The following is a 25063-nucleotide window of genomic DNA, read 5'->3' on the forward strand; positions in this document are numbered from 1 at the left end:
AGTAACACCCATGGGGGTGGCCAGCAGTCAGGCAGCCTGTGTGAATGGTAGTTGTGGGGGCACTGAAATGAGGAGCTGAAGGTATCATCTGAAAAGAAATCTCTCTGGAAAGGATAAAGGGAGTTACCATTCTGCATGCCTGGGCTAGTGTGAATTCATCAGGCTCCGTGTTTGAATGGGAGCCAGGTATAGCATGCAAGTAACTCCTGTTTGCTGTGCCTGACCTAAATCCAAGTGTTGCTTTGTCAGGTTTTGTCCGACACGCGTTCTGTTTCCCTACTATGTAGGAACGCTGCTGGAGACTGGGTGTTAGCATTGGAAACATGATGATTCAAACACACAAGTATGAAGGCTGTGTTGCAGCAACAGGGAGGAAGTGGGGACATGTAACCCTGCCTTGTATTTTATGGAGGTCAGAGATTTCAGTTCATGTTAAAAGAATTCTTATTTGGGAAGTTTCAAAGGATTAAATATAGACCATGTTCACATGCTAGATGGCAGTGAGGCTCCGCAAGCAACCCGCTTCCCTGCTAACAATGCTTGTGGGGATATAATGTGTTGTTTGTTTGTTTGTTTGTTCATTAAATGGTAGTTTTTCAGGATTGACATCTCTCAGAGCCCAGCCATGCAACTCCATTGCCTCCCCATTCCTTGGCAACATTACCCCTAGCAAGAGCGCACAGCTGGCACAAGTCCTTGAGCTGCCCTGATTCCTTCCTTATCTTCAGTCTCACTGGTTTTGAGGAAGATAGGAGCATTACACAAGGGGCCTTAGGGTGATAAGATAAGCATCTGCTATTTGAGCCTCTGCCTTAAACTACCACATTGCCATAAATGAATAAGTTCCCAGTAGCAAGAAGACAAGAATTACACTTGATAGGAAGACTGCCAGCTGCCAGCTCTTCTGTGATACCTGCCTCTGGGGATGAGAGGTGTTTCCCTGGTAGGATATCTGTGTGAATACTGAACCCTACTCACCGCTGATACTGATGACAAGGCTGAACAGAGCAAATGCACTCTACCCCCAGATGATGCCAAGGTCCTTTTCTCAGTGGAACAGTAGGTGAGCTTGGTGTTTAGGGCAGAGAGGGTGATGGTATCATCAGTGAGAAATAAGAAGACAACATCTTTTTATTTCAAAGATCCATGTTTAAAGCCTACACACACAAACAAACAGACACATAAAAAATAAGCAGTAATTAAATGGAAAAGAGAATCCACAGGCCAAAAAAGGGATGCCAAGAGTCAGCATGGGGAGGGAAAAAACCAACTTTTGGTCTAATCAGGTGAAAATTGCATAAAGTTGCTAAGAAGCAGTGGTTTTGGTGCAGCAAGAAACTCTGTCTCAAGTTATGAAGTAGTGGAAGTAAACTCAGCTTGGTGCACATTCCCCCTCATGCTCTTTGCACCAAGCATGGGGTACCGTGTATGTACAGTTAGCCAAGCTCACACACCCAGAGTGCATGTGTCACCACAGTGCAGTGGTTACAAATGCTGTCACTCAAAGAAGAACAAGGAAAAATGCAAAAAATTACCTTTTTGGAGGAGGGGTGACGGAGGAGGCGAGAAGGAGGTGACTGTATCTTGACAACCCCAGCTAAAACTGACCTACTGTTTGGACTATCAGCATGACTGTCTATTCCCTCACTTACAGAAGATTTCAAGACAACATGACAGATGTGAATTTGTGAGAATGTGGAATAGTCTAAACCAAGAAACAGTCTTTGGCTTTAATTAGGCCACTACTCTTGTCCTGCTGGGGGGTCATCAGGGCTCTGAGTGCACCAACAGCTCTGAGGCACCCTGAGAAGACCACCCTGGGGCCCCCACCCTGTCACTGGCTGGCCTAGGAGCATCACGCCTGGGGCTACCTGGGGCTCCCAGCTAGTCTTGCCATGTGGAACACCCTGCTCCTGCTGCTCCCTGACATATACCTGAAAGGAAAAAACAAAACCATCTCAAAAGCAGAGACTGTATTTATGAATGAACGTGAGACTTGCAAAGCAAAATTAAAATCAGTGCTATTGCAGGATGACAGACATGAAATAATAAGATGTTGTGGTTTAAACCCAATCAGGTAACTCGTTCACTCACTCCCCCCCTTCCTTCCCTGCCCCTACTCCCGGAGGGATGGAGAGGAGAATCGAAAAGAATGCAACTCCCACGGGTTGAGATAAGAACAGTTTAGTAACTAAGGTATAACACAAATCACTGCTGCCACCACCAATAATAATAATAATGATAAGGGAAATAACAAGGGAAGAGAATACAACATCTCACCACCAGCCAACTGATAACTTGCTCCCCCCCCCCCAGCCCAACCAAGCACTGACTGTTACCTCCTCCAACCCTGCAGTCTCTCAGCCCTTCCAGCTAACTCCCAGTTACATCCTGGGCATGACATGCTGTGGTATGGAATACCCCTTTGGCTAGCTTGGATCAGGTGTCCTGTCTCTGCTTCCTCTCCGCTTTGCCTCCTCCCTGGCAGAGCATGAGGCTCACAAAGTCCTTGGCCAAACCAAAACATCATTGTTATCAGCTCTGTTCCCAAGCCGAAAGTCAAAACACTGCACTGCACCAGCTACCAAGGAGGAGAAAAATGACTGCTACTGCTGAACCCAGGACATAAGCCAAAACCAAATTGTGAAGGAAGAAGAATACATGCTTACAGTACCTGAATCAAAATCTCAGTGTATAAGGGTACAAGCAGAGAGGCTGTACAAAATCTTTAGATATTTAATCACTTGTGTGTTTCCCTGTAGAAAGGAAATAGACAGATTAGTTTTCCTATGGAGAATTCATTAGTATTCTATCATTGAAGAGTCAGTATTTTTAGCTTAGTGAGTTTAAGATGTATTGTGCTTTGGGCCTCAGAAGTTACCAGCTCTGAGTAACAAAAGAAAAAAATGGAGTGTGTTAGGAACTGTACAGTGATTTTCTGAGATCTTTTATGAACCATCCTCCTTGCTTGCTGGTTAGCATTAAGTGCCTCAACTCCATTTCAGGAAGGCGGTAATTAAACTGGGTCAAATGGAAGTGATTAGATTGGATTACCCATGTCATGGAAAAAAACACTGGAAGATCCAAGAGGGAGGAAATTGACACACACATCCCAGCAAGTTCTGCTGGAAGGTGTATGAATTTACTTTTCCGTCTGCTGAAGAGCTTTGGCACACCCAGGATCCCTCTAAATGCCTCAGACTCAGTTTAATGTAATTGTTTTCATCTTGGAAATTCCTTAGGACTGGTAAGGAAAGCAGTTGTCCTAGCATCACTTCCACTTGTGTGGCTCACCCCAGGTCTACCTGTGCTGGGTTTTGGAAGTGTCCTTGAAGCTGCCTTTACTTAGGGGTCTTTAATGAATAAAACTCTTTTTCATTTCTGGTGCTAAAAATTACTGTGGAAATGTTCAGGTGGACAAGGAAGAATAACACCATGCCTGCTGGGAGGGCAACCTCTGGAAGGCCAGCAAGAGGACCCAAAATGGAGAAAACAAATCTTGTACTTGAGACTGGGTTGAGAATTGTGAATGCGCAGGCTGCTGTGGGTATTCACCAGCACATCTGCAACACCTCCAGTGCTTTGGATTTGCCCAACACAAATGCCCATTGGCCTTGAGATGGGTCTGTGTGTAGCCTGTGTAGCAAGGCCAGATGCAGCAGCGTGAACCTCAGATTTGCTGTGTGCTACAAACAGGCTCCTGAGAGCCCAGGTCAAGTACAGTACCAAGTGTTGTACTTGAAATCAGCCCTATAGAAGCATCTAACCTACACAGGCAACTTGCACATGATTTGTGCAGCACTCCTGAGGTCTGGGGTAGAGCTCAGAGTACACAGATACCCTGGCAAGCCTCTCACTCAGCACAGCCCCAATTTAAGGCCGCCCTCCATTATGTGATCCTGCCACAGAGAAGCAAATATTTGGTGACTGCTGTAATTACTAAGACATAAGCAGTATTTTATTGCAGGGTTTCCTGTTGGCCAGCAGCCGAGTGGTTGCTTCCTCCTGGTGACATCTCTGAGTGCTCTCTGCATGCCTGGCTCCACCACTCTATTTTACTGAGATTTTCAGCAGACACCATGTCACCAACCCCTCAGTCATAACCCTTCACCCCTTGTGCCACCAGAGAACTGATGGCCCTGGGGGAATGGGGCTGAGACGTGTGCATGTGTATGAGCATGTGCATGTGCATCCGCTTGTGCACACAGCTGTGTTTATTTGATGTTGCATATAGGAGAAAAAGAGTAGTATTTATGTTCTAATCATGATGTGTTCCCAAGCAAAATATTTTCTGCTCTGATTTATTGCTCTCTTTAGGCCTGCCCTCAAGCATTGTTCTTATAGTTGGAGCCAGTCACGTTTTTTCCATTTGGAAATGGAAATCTTAAATGGAATGGCATATTTAATGAAAAAACCACAATAGTTTCACTTCTCTGTTTTCCCATTTTATGTTTGCTTTCTTTCTCCCGTCTTTCTTTTTACCCTTTCTCTTAATTTATCTCTGGAAAAAAGAAAGAGAAACAGTATCTGGAGAAAAGGCAGAAGCAATTCTTTTTTCCTCATTTTTGGCTAAGGAATTAGAAAAGTTCAAAAGGTTTTACTAAGAAAAAGTCCACATGAAAAGTACCTGTCATTTTCTGATTAGCCCTGTTGTACTGCTGATCAAAAGTATCCAGCCAAGAAACCAAATTAAAAATGCTTGTGCGCTATACAGGGCCAGCACTTCTTTACTTTATAGTGCTTCACAAAGCTTACGCAAATGGCCTTAGAGCTTGGTTTTCTTTTTATCCCACAGATATCAAAAAAGAGAGGTCCCCCCTACCCCCAGCCTTCTTTTGCTAGATGACTTCTCAGAGAACCAACAAAATCAAATTAGTTTTGTAGGCTGCTCTTAGAAGATACAGGAGAAAGCAGATCTTTAACAAATTAAGCTTTCTTCCCATGTGCTGTTTCTCACTTTTGATTCAAACAATCTCAGAAGAGTTTTTACACAGTCAGAATAAAAATTCTTTTAAAATCCTGTTTAAAATCTCCACTTTTAATTACCCTCAGTAGCTTAGGATTCATTTCTGTTTTGAGGCATGAAATCCCTTCAGCTCTACTGCCTACACGGCAAAAACAGCAAGAACAAAGCAGAGATTATGAAAAAAAACCCAACAAACAAACTCAAGAAAATAATGACATTTTTAAAAAAGCTCATCCATCCTTATGCCATAAAAAAAAAAACAAAAATACCAAAACCATACACTTTTTTCCTCCCTTGTGCATCTCATCTATCAAGCAATAAAAAATCCTGTGCTATTGTATTTGGTTTCTAAGCTGGATGCACAAACTATAGTGGCTGTAACCTCCAGGGATGTTGTCACCAAACAAATGTTGCCATTAAAGTGTTAGTAGGAGGTCCATTAGGAAGTACAAAGAGAAGAACAATTTTTTTGGTGGGGTTTGGTAGGAAAAGCAACTAAATCTGAAGTACAGCTGGGTGCTCTTAAATTAGAAATCTTAAGGAGGTCTCCCACACATCCGTGTAAGATGGCAAGTTTGAGCTGTGCATTGCTGCAGATACGCTTCACCTCCTCCAGCTTCTCTGTTTCTTACTAAGCTTCTCTGGCTGTAAGCCTCTCTTGGTTAACTCCCCAGTGGCTTTCTGGGCAGCGTCTCACTGCTCTTCCATCTCTCCTTCCAATTCTCTTAGTTCCTCAGTATGGTTTCAATCCCATGTCTCAGCGGCTCAAGAGGAATGAAAATCAGCTCAGTAGATTCCTCCCCTTCTCCATTAGCTGCCCCTATTATTTATCTCATTAAGAAAAAAAAGCTGGTCCAGATGTGTAACTGAAACAACACAGTCTTTTTCTTTGACATTTCCTTGCATTGATCTTCTCTCTGGGTAATTTTATTGTTTTACAATACAGGTGGAAGGTAATTTTCCAACATAGTGTGTTGCCTGGCCCCAAATCTGGTGGGTTTGCTGTGAAAATAATTTTCAGAAACCACAGTCATAGTCCAGTTTGAGAGGACTGGCACAGTATTTGAGCACTCCTTTGCAAGGGCTAGTCCACAAAGGCTGTGTTCTGCAAAGGCATCTTAATGCATGTGTAATGCCTGTATCTTAAGCACATGAAACTTACATGTACATAAGCAACTGGATTATCTCACCAGATAGGTGGGCATTTTTTCCAGATCCAGTGGTTAGTCGGATATATCATTTGAGATAATGAAGAAAGAGAATAGTTCCTCTCTTATTTGACAATGGACAAAGCAAATGTCTTGCATAATAGGAATCTCGGGAATAGCTACCACAATGACTGTGCAGACTTTGAGGTTGCTGCACAAAGAGAATTATTATTACAATGTTTAGTGGGAGGAAAAGAACACCCATCAATTACTATTCTCCAATACCTTCCCCACTAAGGCTAAAATTAATCTTGATTTGAAACTAAAATATAGCAGAACTCGTGTGCTCGTTGTTGTGGAACAGGAAAGCTCTTCAGAAATCAGGTGCTTCGGGCTAGAGGCCTCTAGAGGTCACCAGAGCCTAATTAAAAAGCATTGCTAAAGCCATCTGTGAAATGTAAATTGCTTTGTTTTGATTGGGACTTTCCCCCTCTGCAGCTCTGGGTCTCCCCTCTCGCAAGGAATCCAGATTCTCATTAGGTGGCGATTAACATAAAATGCTTGCAAACCCACACTGTCCTGGAAAAGGCCGGGCCATACAGGAATCCTCTCCTTTTTGAGTACGAAAGCAGAGTCTCCTGATTGATTTTCTTATCCTCTGTGCACAGTTCCAATCTTACCTTCGTGCTTCTGTGATAAAATCTGTCCTGGCACAGCTGGAGCCCCTTGTGTCCCACAGGCAAGAGCTTTGCCACACCTTTGTAAGTCCAGAGAATGCCATGAGCATTACCAAAGTGAGAGGGATGACAGTTCTTTCTCTTGTGCTGAACTCAAATGGGAGCACAGGCCAAGTGTGCACATAGGCAAGGATTTTTCTATGTACGTTTTTGCCTTGCAAATTATGACTTGCAAACACACAAAACCCTGTAAATCAGAAGGTATCCTTTTGGGTCACCCAGTGCTATGTCTACAGGGAAGGTTTACAGAAGAGCTGCAATTTAATTATGATTAAGGGGTTGTCATGAGGCCAGAGACCTCATCTGCTTCATGCAAGAGCAGAAGGGAAAGCTCAAGTAATTTTCCTGGAGCTCTTTCCAGTGTTTAGGAATGAGACAGGCTGGGGCGGGGGGAAAGGAAGCTGAATACATTTGAGGGAAAATATTTATTTCAAGACAGCAAACAGAAGCTGGTCCTTTCAGGAGAAATTCCTCAGAAGAGAGCAAAGTTATTTATTTTAGGAGCAGTCACTGGAATGCAGGTCTGTGGTGTCTCAGCCAAGTGATTTTTGTCTCCTGTGGAAAGCCAAAAGAGTTAAATACAGATGAATGGCCTGTGGCTTGCCAGGATGCTGAATGGGAGGGGGGCTACCGTGGGGGGATCCTCCTAAACAGTTCCTTTGCTTTTATATACAGGATACCGCAGGCCCAAGATGTTTCCTCAGAGTCCAGGGAGTTTTTCTGGATGCACAGCAGGAGCCAAGGCTCTGCCCCTTCTAATAAGTCTATGCGGTAGCTCCTTCCCGTGAAACTTCCTTTGCCATAGTGGCAGCGGATGGCTTGCACAACTTGTGGTCTTCCCTGGGAGCAGCAGCCCAGGGTGATGGGATCACCCTGAGTGTGTTTGCTGGGAACGGTGACACTGCAGCCTGGCTGGAGTCCACACATGGGCTCCTAATCCCACGCAAAGACCTAGAAAGGTCAGCAAGACCATAAACAGTATGTGCCCACCTGAAAGGAGGTCAGGGATCACTGTCATTGTAGCACAGCACTCCCAGAGAGGAAACCCTCATATGAATCTTACTTTTAAATCTTTATTTCCTTTCCTTTCAAAAGATGCCTTGTAGACCTAGGGCCATCCCTCCTTGGTTCCCTTCTCAAGGCTACATCCTAGAGAAACCTTGCTCCTTCTTCTTTCCCCTCTCCAAACAGCAATCTCATCAAAATTTCTAGGTGGTTGCCATCTGTCACAAGCAAAACACCACCCTTTTTGCTATTTACAGTGCAATTAACCTTTACTAAATTAGCCTCAGACTGTCATGAGAAGATTTATTAAGGCAACACACCCTTGACTAATTCCCACCATGGAAGCAGTGTGCTGCATTTGCAGCACCTTACCCACGACACTGACAAAACTCTTTCAGAATTGCATTGTGGCAGGAGGGGGCAAGGTGGTTTTATCCTGTCTGCGTCATCCCAGCAATTTTGCTAGCCCTGGGGAGACGTGCAAGGAATGGCTCCAACAGACAGAGTGCTGTGGAGGTACCTGTGGTGATGTAAGACCTGGTCTTCCCCAGCAGTGTGTGTGGGTGTTTCCCCACTGCTGAGTGTTACTGCTCTGGTAGCCAGGATGCGGGACCCCACCACACGCAAGTGGTGTAGTTTAAACTGCCAAAGAATGAAGTTACTGCCAAAATACTGGGCTGTGATATGCAGCAGCTGTGCTTTGGAAACATACCCTGTTTTGCCTAGCACCATCAGACTTCCATCCAGACTTCTGTACACATGTCTAAGAGGCATAAATCATGCATAATTCAATACATAGTTCAAGGCTTCCCAAGAGCCTCAGACCTTTGGCCTTGTATAGTGGAGCTGATCTGTGCAGGGTGTGCCTGGGTTATGTGGACATCCCTGTGCTTGCTGCCAGGCCCTGGAGAACCCAAGGCAGATGAGCCAGTTCCCCCAGGCCCAGGACAGCATGAATCCTGGTGGAAAAAGAGGTCTTGGCCAGGGAAATCCAGCATGCTGGCCCTGCCTCTGTTGTTCTTCCCACACGGCTGTAGCTCCTGGCAGAGAGGCAGCGCAGCCAGTAAAGGCGGTGATGTCTTAAGCCAAAGCAGCTGCAGTCACCAGAGATGGTATCCTGAAGGCCAAAATCTCAGGACTCAAAGCTGCAGCAGAGAGCAGCCGCTGCACAGCAGCACTGTTGGTAAGCAACAAGGTTACAATGCAATACCTATATTGGTGGGCAATGCTTTTGTTGTGCTATCAGTAGTTCCAGGTGTCCCACCGTGTTGTCCAGCACAGGATTGTCCTGCTGTACCTATGCCACTGCCACCTTCTCCTCATGCAGTGAAACCCCCCATGGATGGGTTCTGGGGAGACTGTGTCAGCCCAGGGAATGGGGGCTTAGTGAAGAAGAAAACAGCCCTGTTTCACACCATGGCACTGCCTCTGCCTCCTGAAAGTTTAACAGAGTAAGTGATCATTAGTAGTGCCCAACACTTGCATTTCTTCAGCACAAAGATTCAAAGTGTGTGACCCATAGCAGCACTGTTCTGACAGACCCAGGACAGTACTTATTAATTGCAGTCAGGTGTAAACTACTTCCTTACATTTATTTGGTTTTGTACCCATGTGTGTACCTAAGGAACTCATGGATGGGTACAGAGGCAAGACCTAGGTGCATACTACTGCCATCCTCCTCCTGCTTTACTCTGATGGGAAAGCACTTAACAACCAGCTTGGATGATACCAGCACTGGAACCCTGGGCATGCAGCATGCTCTGATCCAGAGGTACATGCAAACACAGTCTGAGGTAATCACATTCAGCATTACTGGGAGGAAAGGCTGAAACAGCATCTGTTGTGATGGTGAACTCCTCACACTGTTATGGTATGGACACTTCTAACAACATTCATAACATCCTAAAAGCTGTCAGGGAGGAGCAAGGGATTATTCGTTTTCCAGCCTTACCTTCCATGTTGCAGCCATACCTCAGCAGCAAGGAGGCTGGCCAAGCCCATGATACACCTGAAAGGCTGCAGCTTCACAGATGGTGACAGCAGTATGCAAGACTGCACCATCCATTAAATAAGAATAAAATTAATACAAAGTATAGCTGATACAGGATAATAAATGACTGTACTGAATCATCAGACAGCCACTTATCTTCTTATGTCCTTGCTGAGAACATGAAAAAGGAGTGACCAATGCAATCTGCTGATTAATGGGCATTATTTGGAAATTCAGATATTCTTGATATGTCTGATTCTTGTCAGTTATAGTAGCAAAACACTCCTGCCCCAACTGAAGCCAGTAGGAATTATAAATCAAAGACACTCACAGTTTATCACTGTAAAGTGAAGTAAGTGGCAGTCTATCGTAAGCTGAGCTTTACCATGTCAAGCAGAGCTCAGGCCGAGGAGCTGACACAGCAGCTGTTTGTTGGTGTGACAGTGATCTCCAGCAGACAGGCAGACTGGGCAAATGGCTATACTAACCTCTTTACCTGTGGCAGCTGATTCTCCCAGCCCTTAGGATGAGGACTTTTTGCCTGTGCTGAGGGCATGACTCCCATTTGTCCCAAGAAGAACTATCAAGAAATGATGCTCAGGTTCTGCTCAGTTCAAGGCAAGGAGAACCACTGCCTATATGGCCTACACCGATGAGCTTGTCCTATTCCCATGAGTCAATCTAGAGCCAATCCAGTGAACTAGGTCACCAGCAGTGACCCACATCTTCCGCAAGAAGAGCCTCTGATGCTGAAACCCCAGCGGGCTGTTAAAGAACTTAAAGCACTTTTCGCTTCCCCTTCCGGGGCGCAGACGGGCTGAGCAGGCGCACTAACACGATTACCTCCGCTTTGCGCTGCTCAGTTACGCCCTAATCAGTACGGATAAAAGTCTGACAAAAGCAGCTTAGAGCAGCGGTCTCCTCCTCAGGTCTTGCCGGAGCCTGGGGGCGTGGCAGCGGCGCCGCGTGACGTACGTTCCGGCAGCGCGACAGCCGTCAGTGCTGCCCGCGCCGGAAGGCTTCTGTCGCGCTGGTGACGTTGGCTCTTCCTCTTTCCGGAGTGAGGCCGGAGCGCAGGTATGGTCGCTGCGGGCGCGAGCCCCATCCGCCGCCATCCGCCCCCCGCCCGCCGCTGGTGCCCGCCCCGGTGCTGCCCTCGGCCTCTCCCCGGGGTTGGGGGCGGGCCGTGCGGGTTCGCGGACCGCGGCCTGATGCGGCCGAGTCGGGCGCTGAGGGCTGCGGGGACTGTGGGGGCCTAGGGGGAGGGAATGGGGAAGGGGCGTCCCCGCTCGGGACGTTGCTGACGGCGGGTGCCGGCGCGCTGCCCTCTGCCCGCAGGGCGCCATGGGACGTGTGATTCGGGGCCAGAGGAAGGGCGCGGGCTCCGTCTTCCGCGCACACGTGAAACACAGGAAAGGCCCGGCCAAGCTCCGCGCTGTCGACTTCGCCGAGAGGCACGGCTACATCAAGGGCATCGTCAAGGTAGAGGCGGGGGCCTTTCCGCGCGTGCTCTGGGCCCCGTGCGAGGGAGGGTGGGAGGCTGCAAGGGCTCTTAGCGACCTTGTCATCGGGTGCAGGGACCCTGAGGTGCGCATCGTTCTGCCTTCTGCAAGGTAGCTGAAGTCCTGTCAGCTGTGCTGAAAGCCGTTTGGCTGCTCCTTGTTGGGGCTTCTCTTCGGTCGTTAAATAAGTCACATTTCTTGAAATGCTAACCTGCTTTGTGTTTATGACAGCGTTTAAATAAACTGGCAGCACATAGATAGCAACGTGATCTGGTAAGAATTTTGCTAACGCAGGAATACCTGTGCTTTTCTATCACCTAAGAACTTCTCTGTACCTCCTGAAACATGAGGGGGGAGAGTTTTCCACATAGTTTCATCTTTAAAAAAATAAATCGATGTTCATTAACACTAGGTAGTATCCATCATCTTAGCCCTGAGCAGTGGGGGCAAGGCAGGACTGTTATTTGGGGTACAGTGCAGTGTTTCAGGTGTGCTGTAGGTATTTTTCATGCATCAGTGACTTAGACTGCAAGCAGTGCCACTGGGTACCTAGCTGGGTGCTCTGAGCATCAAGCTGTCTCTTCAGCCTGTCAGAGCGGGGTCATCTTCAGGCTGGAGAAAAAACTTCCTTCATGCTCACTGTAATTGAGTTTTACTATAAAAAGTACGTAGGTACATTTGTAGGTATGTAATGCGTGGGGGGGGAAAGGGAGGTTGGGTTGCCCAACAGGGTTGAAAACAGCAGAAAAAAAACACTAATACTGCACATCAGCCACATCTGAGCTTTCCTAGAAAAGACACATATTGCGAAAACCTTGAATCACTTGGCTGTGGTCTAAATATGTGTTTGTGTGTTGGAATGCTGGTGTAATTAAGGATTAGAATTAGCATATTTTTCCAAGAAAAAAAAACAGTAAGCCTGTGGTACCTCGCTTTGGGTTTGGGTAACTCCAGTGTACTTAATACCAGAAGGTGAGAAACCCTGCCATTCTAAGAAAACACTTGGAGAAATTGCTGCTGGTGTCCAACTTTGTCTCTCCCCAAAGGTGGTTGGGCAACTAGTGGTTGGGGAGTTCAGGTTAGATATAAGGAAGAAGCTCTTTCCTGTGAGGGTGGTGGGTCACTGGTACAGGTTGCCAAAGAAGTGGCTAATGGTCTATCCCTGGCAGTGTTCAAGGCCAAGTTGGACAGAACCTTGGGTGACATGGTCTAGTGTGAGGTGTCCCTGCCTATGGCAGGGGGGTTGATCCTAGATGATCTTAAGGTCCTTTCCAACCCGAATCATTCTAAGATTCTAACTACTGAAAGTGGAACTATTCTAAGGGGAGATCTGCTATCTGCACAATGTCAGAAATAAGCCAGTTCAGACTCAAATTAGTTTCAGGCAGCACACTGAACCAGAGTGTGGTACAGATACTTGTTGTATTCTTACTAAATGTCAATCTTTAACTCATTCACATCAGGAGAAATCAAGACCCCCCCCCTGAGAATTACCTCAGTAGTAATCATCTCCAGTTTTCCCAGTTCTTTGATTTCTGCAGAACACATGACAAATGCTGTCCACTTTTCTAAAGCACTCCTGTGTTCCAACAGGACATCATCCATGATCCTGGCCGAGGCGCTCCACTGGCCAAGATTGCCTTCCGTGATCCGTACCGGTTTAAGAAGAGGACAGAGCTGTTCATTGCTGCGGAGGGTATTCACACCGGGCAGTTTGTGTACTGTGGCAAGAAAGGTGAGTTAAGGTTGAAGCTGTGTGCTCAGTGTTGCCTGAGCAGTTTCAGAGTGCTGAAAGAGATGTTGTCTGAACTGGGATGGCTGAGTGTGGTTGTGAGCTGTGACACTGGAGCAGCTTCCACTAGCTTTAAGCAGACCTGGATATTTTTCTTGGAGATTGCCATCTCCTCATGCAGCCTGTTTTGACTCTAACAAGGCTAATTGCAGTCTTCAGCAAGTTTTTGGGTTGTTTTACCCAGACGCCCTGTTACCTGCCTTTCTGCTGCACCAAGGGTGGGACTTGGGTTTCAGATCAGACACCAAAAAGTGCTTCTGCTTGTCTCTGCTGAAGTGTGTGTGCGGTACCCTTCTGTGTACGTTGCCCATGTTAAATAGAATTGTAATTCAAGTAGAGGAGCCTGAATGAGGCTGTGGATGCTCTGATTGCTCTTTGCAGCTCAGCTGAACATTGGCAATGTCCTACCTGTTGGCACCATGCCAGAAGGGACCATCGTGTGCTGCCTCGAGGAGAAACCGGGTGACCGTGGGAAGCTGGCCCGTGCTTCTGGAAACTATGCCACCGTCATCTCTCATAACCCAGAAACAAAGAAAACGAGGGTGAAGCTGCCTTCTGGCTCCAAGAAAGTGATTTCTTCTGCAAACAGAGCTGTTGTTGGTAATGAGTGACAACTATGCACTTCTCCTGTACCTGAGTTGGCATACTGCTAAGCAAGCTTTCAAAAAGGGCCCCAGGTTCTAATCTTGTCTTGAAAGTAGCATTATTTACAGGCTGGACTGGGATTATGCACCAGTACGGTCTGTGCACAGGTGCCTGACTTGTATCTTTTGCCTGCATTGCTTTTGGTTAATGATAACTTAAGTCTGGAGATGGTTTGAGCAAGTGAGAGGACATAAAAGTAGATTCCCATTGTCCTCAAGCTGTAATGGAGCTGCTCAGCCTGTAAAATCTACAGTCCTTGGGAAGAACTGTAGAAAGTGTTGATGATGATTTCCTGCTTTTGGTACACTGAGCTTTTGGGGTAGTACTAGGGAGTGTTGTCAGTAGCACAGTGTTCTGGAAGGTCTGGCAAGGAAGTAAAATAACCATTGTCGAGAAGCAGAGGTTTTAGCAGGTTTGTTGTACCCTTGACTGACAGCTGAGATGGAGGCTGTGCTCAGCCAGCAAGTGACATGTGCCTGCCTCTCAACAGAAGACACCGAATTTAATGGCCTGTTACTCTAGTAAAATTGACTAAATTAACCATGAAATAACTAGATATTAAACCTTAAAGTTCTTGAAAGGCCCCTGAACTCTTTCAGTTCACATTTTCTTTAATTGAAAAACTGTTGTTTCCATTACCCAAGAAATTGCAGCAATAAACCTGGTAAGGTCTCAATCCTGTACGTATGGATGGAGAAATGGTGATTAAGGTGTGTGTCCCCTTGCAGAGCACTAGGTGTATGGCTCGTGGCTTGAGTCCCATCTCCCTGCTAGTGTTGGCTGGAAAATGAAAGTTTGAATACACACCTGGGATTGTTTGGTATTTACTGCTTTGGGTTTATGACAGCATTTAAATTGGCAGCACATAGATAGTATGAACTGAGATTTAGAAGCTCATTCTTAGAACCTGAATATTATTAGGAGTTAGTCTTGTTCTTAAACACTCTTTTGCATTCCTGTCTGTTGTATTTGTGTGTTACTATTCCTGCATGCATTTTCCCCCCCCCCCCCAGGGATTGTTGCTGGTGGAGGTCGTATTGACAAGCCTATCCTGAAGGCCGGCCGTGCCTATCACAAATACAAGGCAAAGAGGAACTGCTGGCCACGTGTCCGTGGTGTGGCCATGAATGTGAGTCCATTCTTCATTCATTTTCACTTTTTTATGCTTTAAAAGGGATGTGTTTGCTGTGTGAAGCAGCCTGCCACATATCTGAAAGAAGGCTTTTTTGTTCCCTTAAATCAATTTACTGCTTTTAAGCATCATTACTAGTTTCTGTTATTTATATTGACTACTTGCTTTCCTTTTCCACAGCCTGTAGAACATCCCTTTGGTGGTGGTAACCATCAGCACATTGGCAAGCCTTCAACCATCCGGAGAGATGCTCCTGCTGGGCGCAAAGTTGGTCTCATTGCTGCCCGCCGTACCGGAAGGCTGCGTGGAACAAAGACTGTGCAGGAAAAGGAGAACTAAAGATCCACTGTGGAGTTTACAGAATAAATTTTTAAAACATAGCTTGTGTGAAGTCCAAGTTACCTGTTACTGAAGTGTGGCTCAGGTAGGGATAATGCTCAGTAGGGGAAGTCGGTGAGTGAAGGTAAAGTTGGGTTTGGGTTTGGTTTTTTTCTCCCCACCTTGAAGAGTAGGAATTCTTTCAGCCAGCAGTTCAGTCTGTGAGCTGATGCTGTAAGCTGGAATAACACTGTAAATGCTCTTGTGCCCATGTGTGATGTAAACACTGGTCTGGTTACGTGGTTACTTAGGTCTGACAGCATTACAGACTGATCAGGTAATCCTTTGGTTACCAGGTTTATTGGTATCAGGTTTATTGGCTGAAATGGTTGAAGGGTGCTCAGTTTTCCAAGTTCCTAGACTCTTAATAGTTTTCCATTTTTTACCTGCTGTGTTTTGGAGGAAGAGCTTGTGAGAGTTGTAGAACTTACAGGAGATACTTTCAACTACTGTTAACTGTCAAGTTTGGGACTCTCCTTGGAACCATCCATCTTCAACAGAATCAAAGGTGCTTCCCTGTAAAACTCAACCTGCCTTTACTCAGCAGTATTTGGAATTGGGAAACAGCTTCAAAACCCTCTCCTTTGCAGGCCATTCTGCAGAGTGGGGTCCAGCTTTTCCTGACTGGATACTCCTAGGTATTGTGATAACAGGTAATGGCAGTGCTGCTTCACAGTAGGGAGCTGTATTCTTGATGGCTCAGCTGAGACTGGTGCTGCAGAAGCCTGGGTGTGTGCGTGGGGTGACAGCACACTTTGTTGAGGGGGGTACCCAGGGGTAAACCTGCCTGCTGCAGCTTCAGCAGAGTGCTCAGCCCTAGCCTACTGTCTTGACTTCATGCAGCCCCACTCTTGTTGCAGGCCAGCAACAGAGGCACATGGTCAGGTCCAAGTGCTGTATGCTGACTTGCTCACAGACCCTTTAAAGGTAACATTTCTTCTGTTGTGATTAACTCCTGCAGAACTGGAAGTGTTACAGGAAGACGTGGATTCTTCTACTGGCTAGATATTCCCAAACAGTAAAGCAACGATCCTTTGGAATATCTGACAATATACATGGAACACAAAAGCCTATTTGCTCTTTTGAGCAGACTATTCCCTTGAGGTGTAGGGTAGCTCATGTTCACATACAGAATCAAAATAATGCCTTTGATCCCAAAATGCTGGTGCCAGACCTCCACATATGAGTACAAACTTGTACTGATAGGAATCCAGTGGAATGAAAAGCAAGAAGAAAACCTACCTTTATCCACCCATTATAACGTAGCTGGCCACGCATGCCTAGGGAGGAAAGGGATTAAAAAATCAGAGCCACATACCTTGGAAAAAAAAAAAAAAAGGACCATATCAGTTGGGGAAAACCTAAAATGCAATGGCAAGTGTTCCTGTTTATATGTACCCCCAGTGCCACCAAGGTAAGTGAAAGTGATCTTGTGGTTTTGCCATGACATCAGAAGCTCTTGCTTATACACCTGTATTTTCCTGACATGGATCTAAATATAACCCTCCCAAACTATTGGAAGAACAGTTAAAGTACTTAATGTTCAGATTGTTACCTTGATGAGAGCCAGGTTAAGACAGATTCCACAATGCATTTTCTCCCATGAGAGCTGTACTTTCAGGCTGTCGGTACAAAGAACTTCCGGAATAATTTGCATTCAGTACACCTAAAGGACCTGCTGAAACCATGGTTTCTAGTGGCTGTTGGGTTTGACTCCATACACTTCCTAGAAATGGGGAGATCCTTGCTGACAGCACTTGCCTCCTTTGTTGCCGATCCCAAGCTTTGGCTGCGTTCACAGCCAACAGTTGTGAGTAACAGTGCAATCTAGAGGTACGTAGTAATTGCACAGGTAAAGAGGTACCATGTAACAGTGCTGAGTGCAGCTACAAACACAATATAAATACACAGGATGCAAGATCTGAAGTATTTAAATTCATACAGCAGTGAGGATTTTGAAGGTTTGATTCCATTCGCCAAACAGAGGTACAATTGCTTGTGTTGCAAGTAAGTTACTAAAGTACAGTCTCTTGTTATGAAGTGTACTACAGATTGGAGACTTGCCTTTCACATTTGCATCCCATAGGCCTGGTTGCGCAGCAAGTTCTAACCTCCCCTTTGGAAAGACTACCTGAAAAGTGAAAGCCAGGATTGTGAAAAAGCCCAGGGCATGTTCTAAATGTTACCCCATAACTGCTGAGCAGGGGGTTCATGCCAGTCAGCTAAGGGTGCCTATCTGGCCACACATGGAAGATTTAAGGGCATAAATAGGTAATAACATGGTGCCTGGGGCAACGCATATTCCATTTTAGAGCAGGACAGGGCTATGCAAACTGAGTTGCAGGAACAGATAAAGCCAGAGGTGGAATTTTACATGAGACTGTGTTTGGAAAAATTTCAGGGAGCCCAGGAGCGCACGTGTACATGCAGAGCAGGATTTACAATTGCAAGCATCGGACTAGAAACCCTCATGCTGATGGGACTGCACCACAAGCATGCTGATGGTGGCACAAAGGCCACCAATATCCATGGGAATCCAGCCTCGATGGTGTTGAAACGGATGGAACAGCCAGGCTGCTAAACGAGCTGACAGGGCAAAATACAGAACAGCAATACCAGAACTTGCTTCAGAGGAGAAATTACTCTAGACAGACACTTTTAGTCCGGTAACGTAACTTACATTAAAAAAGCCACAGTGATCTTAGCAAGCAGCACAAGACAAACATTCTCCAGGGCAAAATGCTTGCCAGTCCTAGCACTAAGGGTGCTAAAAAGTTCATGAAAATAAATGTGAAGGGAGAGAAAATTAAATAAAGTGAATTATTAAAACAGCTCTAAAGAAACCAATCTACAAGGAAAAATTGCAATGAACTGAAATCTGTTTTCCAAACTGAAGGCCTAATTTAAGACAAGTGGGTGAACTCCAGCAGATTACACAACAGGAGAAATAACTGTTATTATGTTACCTCTGTGTTATTGAATTAATAATGTGATAATAATAAAAACCCAAACATAAAAATCCATCACTCAGCATCAACGATCTAATTTCAGCCTGTAAGAGCACTGAATGGAAAATGAAACTGTGATTGAAGTTAATGTCAGTCACTGGACTCTGCACGGGCCGAATGGAGCATCAACCACCTGCAGCAGGCAGGAGATTCAGCTGAGCAAGGTGGTGGCTCCTTCTGGATTTACACCGTAAAAAGTGGAAATTAAAAAAGATGGGGACAGTGCAAAGATGCCAGCGCCTTCCTTTACCATCTTGTCTGGCAAGATCCTCAATGCAGGCTTACTGCTTTCACACAACAAAGATGCAGTGCAAACATGGCAATATTGAGTGGGACAGTGTTTGGACACTTGATAAATGAAGAGCATTAAATACACCAGGATCTGCCATATTTAACCGTGATCTATGGCTGGTCCTGGGATTCACAGGTGAGAGATTTACTGCAGAGTAAAGTAAACAGATTGGAAGTAGCCCCCCTAATTTCCAACCTTGGTTGTACACAGATGGCTGCTGCACTGTGATGTTACACAGCCTGGGTACCACTGAACCCACAAGGTGCCAACAGAAGAAATGAAAGCTGCCTCCTTCCCCTGTGTCTGCACGAGGCACCAGCTGGCAGGGAGGTCCCTCCACCTCAGGCTCCAAATACCCCTTTGTAGTGAGAAGTTGGTGACCACAGACAGTAGGAAAGAGGTCTGCTGATCTGGTTGCGAAGCGGATGGACATCTGAGCTCCCAAAACACTTTCAACTGTGAGTTAACAAAATAAACCTAAACCATGGCTCCGTAGAAAGCACATGGCATCCTTGCATGGTCCTGTGCTTCTCCTACCCCCATTATTCATCCCTAGTAATTATATTTTAGATGTGTGTCATATTAAACAACCTTTTGCTCAAACCAGCTGTTCTTATCAACATGACAGAATACACAGCTGATGTGCTTATATAGTTTATATCAAGGATACTTACTTCATGGATGGGTGTCTCAATTCTCAGCTCTTATGCTGCACAGAGGACACGAGCTACTATACATACAGTCCAACTTCAAACATTACAGCCAGGCTTAGTACTAAAATAGTAATAAAAATCATCATCATCTCCGTGAAGATTAGCATTGTTACAGGGACATCAGAAACCTTGGAAACGAAGCAAACTGTTGTTTTACAGAAAGACGTTAAGTGTTCTTGAAGGAATTTCAGTGGTTGCTTCCAGTGTAAGGCTTTGTTTGCTAAAAGAAAAAAGAAGGAAAAGGATAAAAGAAATAAAAGACAAACCAGTGAAGCACTGAAGTCTTCCTTTAGAAGGGCTTCAATTTCCCCCCTACTGAAAGACCAGCCAGCATTTTCTTTATACTTTAAGGGTGTACTGAGATCCATCAGATCCTACCTAAGCATCGACACGTATCACGGATTCTTTCATCATAACAGAATGCTCTCATTAACATCATTATCCCTTTCCCACCTCCTGCTCCTCTGATACCTCAGCAGCCTGGCTAACGTGTGCCCAGACTCACAGGGCAGAAGCCAGACTACACCCAAAGGCGGACAGGGCTGAGGCTCACCCTCCGGTGCCCTTCTCACTGCCACCTCACCAGGACACCCACAACCTGAGTGCCCACCCTGCAGAGGATGCACAGCCTGCCATGCACCAGTGCAGGGAGGGAGGAAATACGAAGGGAGATGTGAGGAAACCATGTGAGATAGAACAAGGTTGGAGCAAGCCCATACAGAGAGTTTTTGCAAAAAGAAGAGAGGGGAAACAAGCCTCAGCAATAGAACTACAACGCTGACCCTTGTGTTGAAGTTATCAGGTAAGCAAGTACTAAACCCAAGAGAAATGCTTTGGGTCATGAAGTAAAACCCATAGGAGCCTACATTCTAAAAGGCTTCAGGTGATTGATGAATCATGGCATGTTTCACAGTCACCGTGGAAATTAAATTGAATATTAAATTAAAAATTGGGAGAAATGTGAGTACAGAACACATCTGTGTGAGGCACTTTTCACCTTTTTGCTGTCCTCATCAAAAGCTTTCTTCTCCCAGTTTATAACAAACCTCCCAGCCTGTAATGATCCAGTGGGATGCGTCCAAAATTTTTCTTGAATTCTTATTTTTGCTAACACATTCACATGCACATCCATCTGTTCAGATGGGTGACATCAACTGAACAGACCTGTAATAAACTCAGGTGTTACCTGCTTCCTTGGGTGTCTTAAGTAGTTTGTTATTTGATGGTAATACTATAAATTCCCGGTAATTTGCCATTGTTTTGTATTTTTCCTTACGTCTTCAAAACCATGCTAAGAGCAGACAGTAAACCAGAGGCTTCCATTAGTTCTCCATTACACCCACTTTGAAGTCCTTTTATGTGGTGGCCCTTGCTCTGGTGGAGCAGAGCAACTGGATCATTGGCACCTAGAGTGTGAAAGCGCACCTCTCCCTGGAATAACCACTTGCTACCAAGGAGAGGCAAGTGCAATTTACAGGAGTCATTGGCCCTCAGCAGGCATGAAGGTGGAATGACCCCTGGGAATATTCACAAGCAGCCAAGTCTTCTCCAGCAGCTACAGTGCAGTCGAACCAGTCCTTATGTGCTATAACAGATTCAAAGGCAACAGTGAACCTGATTCCTTTCCCGAATTGAGGACATCCCAGCTTTATTCCCCTGTCTTCACCACAGCGAGTCTCTTCCATCCATAACTTCATTACATGGTATTTTAATAAATTCAGCACAAGAGGCCTCCGGTGGCCAGTTCTTCAGTTAAGTCCACATTTTATTTACGGTTTGCTGTTGGTACTTCAACCAGATTTGTATATACACATAATCCAAAGCCTACATCAAAAGTCATGTTGACTGCTCTGAAGACCGAGAGAAGTGACACGACTGGAGTTTTCTTCCACAGCTACATGGTAAGTGTACATTCCCACTGCAGGTTTTTGGTGCAGGCTGCAGAAGTGTCCACAAGGACAATGCCAGGTGTCGCTCAGCCTCGGCCTGGGAGGGTTACACAAGTCTCTTTCAGCATTTCAGTCTTACACACAACCACAGTAGCAACTGGAAACATTTCTTTCTGGATGAACACCTGGGCTGATCTGCAGAGTACTGTCTTTTCACACTGACCTCTCATTTCTAAACCCTCACTGTATCAACACAGCTACAAGCTGATACACCTCCCTGCACTTGCACTGCTTGAACAGTATTGGTTGCAGACAGATTTCATGCTACTTTGCATGGGTAAGGAGGTAGCAAGAGAGACTGAGCAGAAGCATCTGTGAGTCCACATGGTGCCACCTGAAAAACACCAGTCCCTTCGCTTGGATGCAAACCATCAGCACCTACTCTGAGTCACGCTCCAGACCATTGCACACATCCCCGGGGAGGGCAGGGAGCCCTGTGCCAGCCTGACCAGCTATTCCTGCACCCCCGCTGGCCTGACCCAGAAGCTGTCACACTGCTAAAGCCGCTTCCTGGCACATCAGCCTGCAGCAGCTCGGCAATGAACGTTAAGAGGTATAAACGGAACAAGCTCGCAAGGCCTCTCGCTCAGCTCACTCCTGTCTTTGTTCGCCCAGAGGATTCAGCTTGGTACAGATCTTAGAGCAGAAGGATAAAAAAATGCTTTACATGCTCCTTAACTTCCTGCCAGAAACCAATTCTTCAGTGCAAGGGGGAGGCCTGAGGTTCAGGAGGGCTCACACTCGGTGTGTGCAAGGCCAGACAAAGCATGTTCAGCACTTCCAGTTCCCCAGGGGCTTCACTCGGTGTGACCTCCCTCCCTTCAATGAGACATCTCCATTTCTGCCCTTCACCTGTCCCGAGTCACACAGCAGGACAGGTAGGTGGAATTTGCGAGTATCATTAAACCCTAAAGACCTGGTTTTGTGTTTCTAAGCTTTTGAATTGGCTTCCAGAAGGACTCTAAAGCACCTACCAATTTAAATACAATCAAGTGTATTAAGAAGTGTCCAAGTTTTCAAACAGCCTTATTTCCAAAGTAGATTCCAGTGAAACCTATTGGTTTTATTCACCTGTAGGAACTAACTGTCCAAGACAGAAAATGAAGCAAAAAAACCCAAACCTAAACCCCAGTAAGTTACAAGCTGTTTGAATTCAAGACTGCCACCCACAGCATAAAGCTTTCATATCCTACGTATGTTCTGAGAAGATTTAAGTTCACCTTGTCAAGGCTGTGACTGCTGCTGTTGCCCTGTAAAAGGCTCTGCTGCCTGGTGAACATGGCTCTTCTGTAGCAGCCAACAGCAGAACAGCAAGTGTTGGCAGAAACAAAGGTAAAAGCCATCATGGCAAGTGAAGGGATTTGATTCCAAGAAAATACAAAAGTATTACATAGAAAATGATCCTGGCAATCCAGAGTGAAAAACTTGGTAAGAAAGAATCCTAAGAAGTGATTGACAGGAGTTTAGGAGTGAAGGACAAGAACTGAGCAGAATGTCAATAAATAAAACTACAAAAAATGCAATCAATGCCTTCAAAAGCTGCATCCACAGAGGTATCAGTACCAGAAAAAAGACTATAACTGCTTGTTTCATGGCTTAGGTGAAATCACACTTTGACAGCATTCATCCAGCCCTGTGGCCATGTGGCTAGTATGGGAAAACCAGACATTTAAAGACTTTGCTCTGGTAAGGACCAGAGGGGACATAACTGCAAACACATGAGGAAGCTGCAAACTACACAGCTTGTGGCAACATAAACCAAGTTACTGGAACAGCAGCTGTAGGTTAAGAATAAAAATTATCAGACATTTAAGATAGTATAGATACAGAGAAGAAGGGAATGGTCTTATTTTCCTGCACTGGATGTTCTTCTATGGTTAGATTTTGGCCAAATTCATAGAACCTGTTTTCTTTTTCCTCCTATTTTCATTATTCAAGGTTAGCTCATTGTTAAAAACCAGAAGACATTTGCACATTATTTTGACCACTGAAGAACGATGCTGTTGTTTCAGAATTGTGCTAATGTAATTAAGGCTACATGAAATTCTTCCATGGAAACAACCTGTAGGCCAGTTTTATTATTAAGAAGCAGCTTTAAGGAATTATAAAGCTAAAAAATACAGAGTTGGGTATTTAAAATCTGATGAAAAATTAGCCCTTACTCAGGAGTGGTTTTCTCCCTCAGAAATAGGCTCTCCTGTGCTTGTTTTGATTTCATTGTCGCAAACAACTGTAAACAAAGCCAAGTAAGACAGCCATCTTTTGTGCTACCTGCTGACTTATCTGTCCTGATCACTTCAAACATCACCAACTTCAACTCTTAGGGTGTTGAAATCAACAAGACTCATACAAACACAATTGAAATCCAAAGCTCCACCACAGCTTGCATTGGAAAAATCAGATTACGGGAGTTCCTCTGAATGTAAGTGCTGGAATCTGTGTCAACAGTTCTGAGAACAACCTATGGTGAAGACGTGGCAGGGGCAGGACTGAACACTTCTCTTGTATAAAAAGACAGAAGTATTTGATGCTTTAAAAGTTAGTCCCAAGGAAATTCTTATAAAGGACATTTATAGTATGAAACTTAAGAAGTTGCGCACTGTAAAAGCGACAGTGCTCAGACTGAGTTAAAGCCCTTCTAGTGCAGCAGAGCTGCCTGGTGTGTGTGTGGGGGGGCAAGTTTCAGTGTAAATGAATCTGTCAAGGTGACAATCCCCACAGAGCAATGGAAGGAAGGTAAGCGAACACCCTGGAACAGTATGGAGGGCATAGAGGGTGTGCTGCCTGTGCTGCTGCTGCCCAGGGATCTTTACTGCACTACTAGAGATCAACTCTAGCTGTGAGCCAGAAATGTACATGCACTGCGCTTTGAAGAGCTGTTTGCTGTCATGTTCCTCAGGAGACCACTTGCAAGAGGAACAGAAATCATGCAGAAGGATGTAGCTGCGTTTGTTTCACTTGCTTTCTGCTTGTTGTAGTACCACTGTCCAGCATGCAGCATTTTTACAAGATGGTTCCTACTTCTCTCCCAGAAAGCCTCGCATGTCCTGCTCTAGAGAGAAGTCAGGTTTACTTTATTCCTAAGATCTCATGGCTGTGACAAAAGCGGTATCATGAACATGATGGAGAGCACAGGAGGCAAGAAGACAGGGAGCAACAATTAATTGTCTTAATTATGCTGTGCTGGAGCAAACAGGAAACTCCCACACCTGTCATCAGAAATGTACAGTCAGCATCAGCATCTCACCCTCCCAAAAACTGAGGTTTGTGTCCTTCATCACAGAGGTGAACTTGCTTTCAGTGTGGGTTTGCAAACGTGGACCAACAAGGTTTAACAAAGATATTTAAACACTTAATTGGTTACCCTGCAGATCTCCCAACATGCCACTTCTTCCTCTAATTTTTATAGTTAGCCTTTAACTTTTGTTTGAAGCTGAAGTCATTGCATGGAAAGCCTCACTGCAATCAATGCCTAGTAACTGAAACAGCCCAACAAAAACGCTGAGCCACTTTGCCTCGACACAGTTCACCAGCCTATTAGTTTCTGGCAAAAGACACAGAGGTAGACAAAACTGATTGAAACAAAAATGAAGTTCATTGCTACAGCGGCCAATTTTTCCCCTTTTTAGCTCTGGCAGAATGGCCGATACCATTTTCTCCTGGAACTTAGGAAATACACAGAAAGTTTTGGAACCCTAAGTGCTTTTTCATGACACAAGCTAAACCACACAAGCTAGGCACAACAAAGTGGCTGAAAAGGCATAATAGCAATGACTGTAACATAATTTTCTCATATTGTCTACAAG

At 45.3% G+C, this 25063-nt stretch overlaps 1 protein-coding gene and 1 long non-coding RNA gene across 3 annotated transcripts; one reads left to right on the forward strand and one right to left on the reverse strand.

Moving 5' to 3' along the window:
- Positions 1–11: 11 nt before the first annotated feature.
- LOC130600473 (uncharacterized) lies at positions 12–6948 on the reverse strand. Of its 2 annotated transcripts, XR_008972462.1 has the most exons (4): positions 6795–6948; positions 2675–2756; positions 979–1157; positions 12–62 (listed from the first exon to the last, which is right to left on the reverse strand). It is a non-coding gene; the product is annotated as an uncharacterized LOC130600473 (long non-coding RNA). The 2 variants fall into 2 exon arrangements; XR_008972461.1 differs by lacking the exon at positions 12–62 and having other exon boundaries at positions 587–1157.
- A 3931-nt stretch (positions 6949–10879) lies between these two features.
- Positions 10880–15297, forward strand: RPL8 (ribosomal protein L8). Its single transcript, XM_057411829.1, has 6 exons — positions 10880–10923; positions 11185–11328; positions 12942–13083; positions 13522–13740; positions 14799–14914; positions 15098–15297. The coding sequence occupies exons 2-6, from the start codon at positions 11191–11193 to the stop codon at positions 15254–15256; spliced, it is 774 nt and encodes a 257-aa protein (XP_057267812.1). The 5' UTR covers positions 10880–10923; positions 11185–11190; the 3' UTR covers positions 15257–15297.
- Positions 15298–25063: the final 9766 nt, after the last annotated feature.

Source organism: Pezoporus wallicus, unplaced genomic scaffold, assembly GCF_028554395.1.
Source record: "Pezoporus wallicus isolate ANWC-B61680 ecotype Strahan unplaced genomic scaffold, APGP_CSIRO_Pwel_v1 contig_1438, whole genome shotgun sequence".
Lineage (NCBI taxonomy): Eukaryota > Metazoa > Chordata > Aves > Psittaciformes > Psittacidae > Pezoporus > Pezoporus wallicus.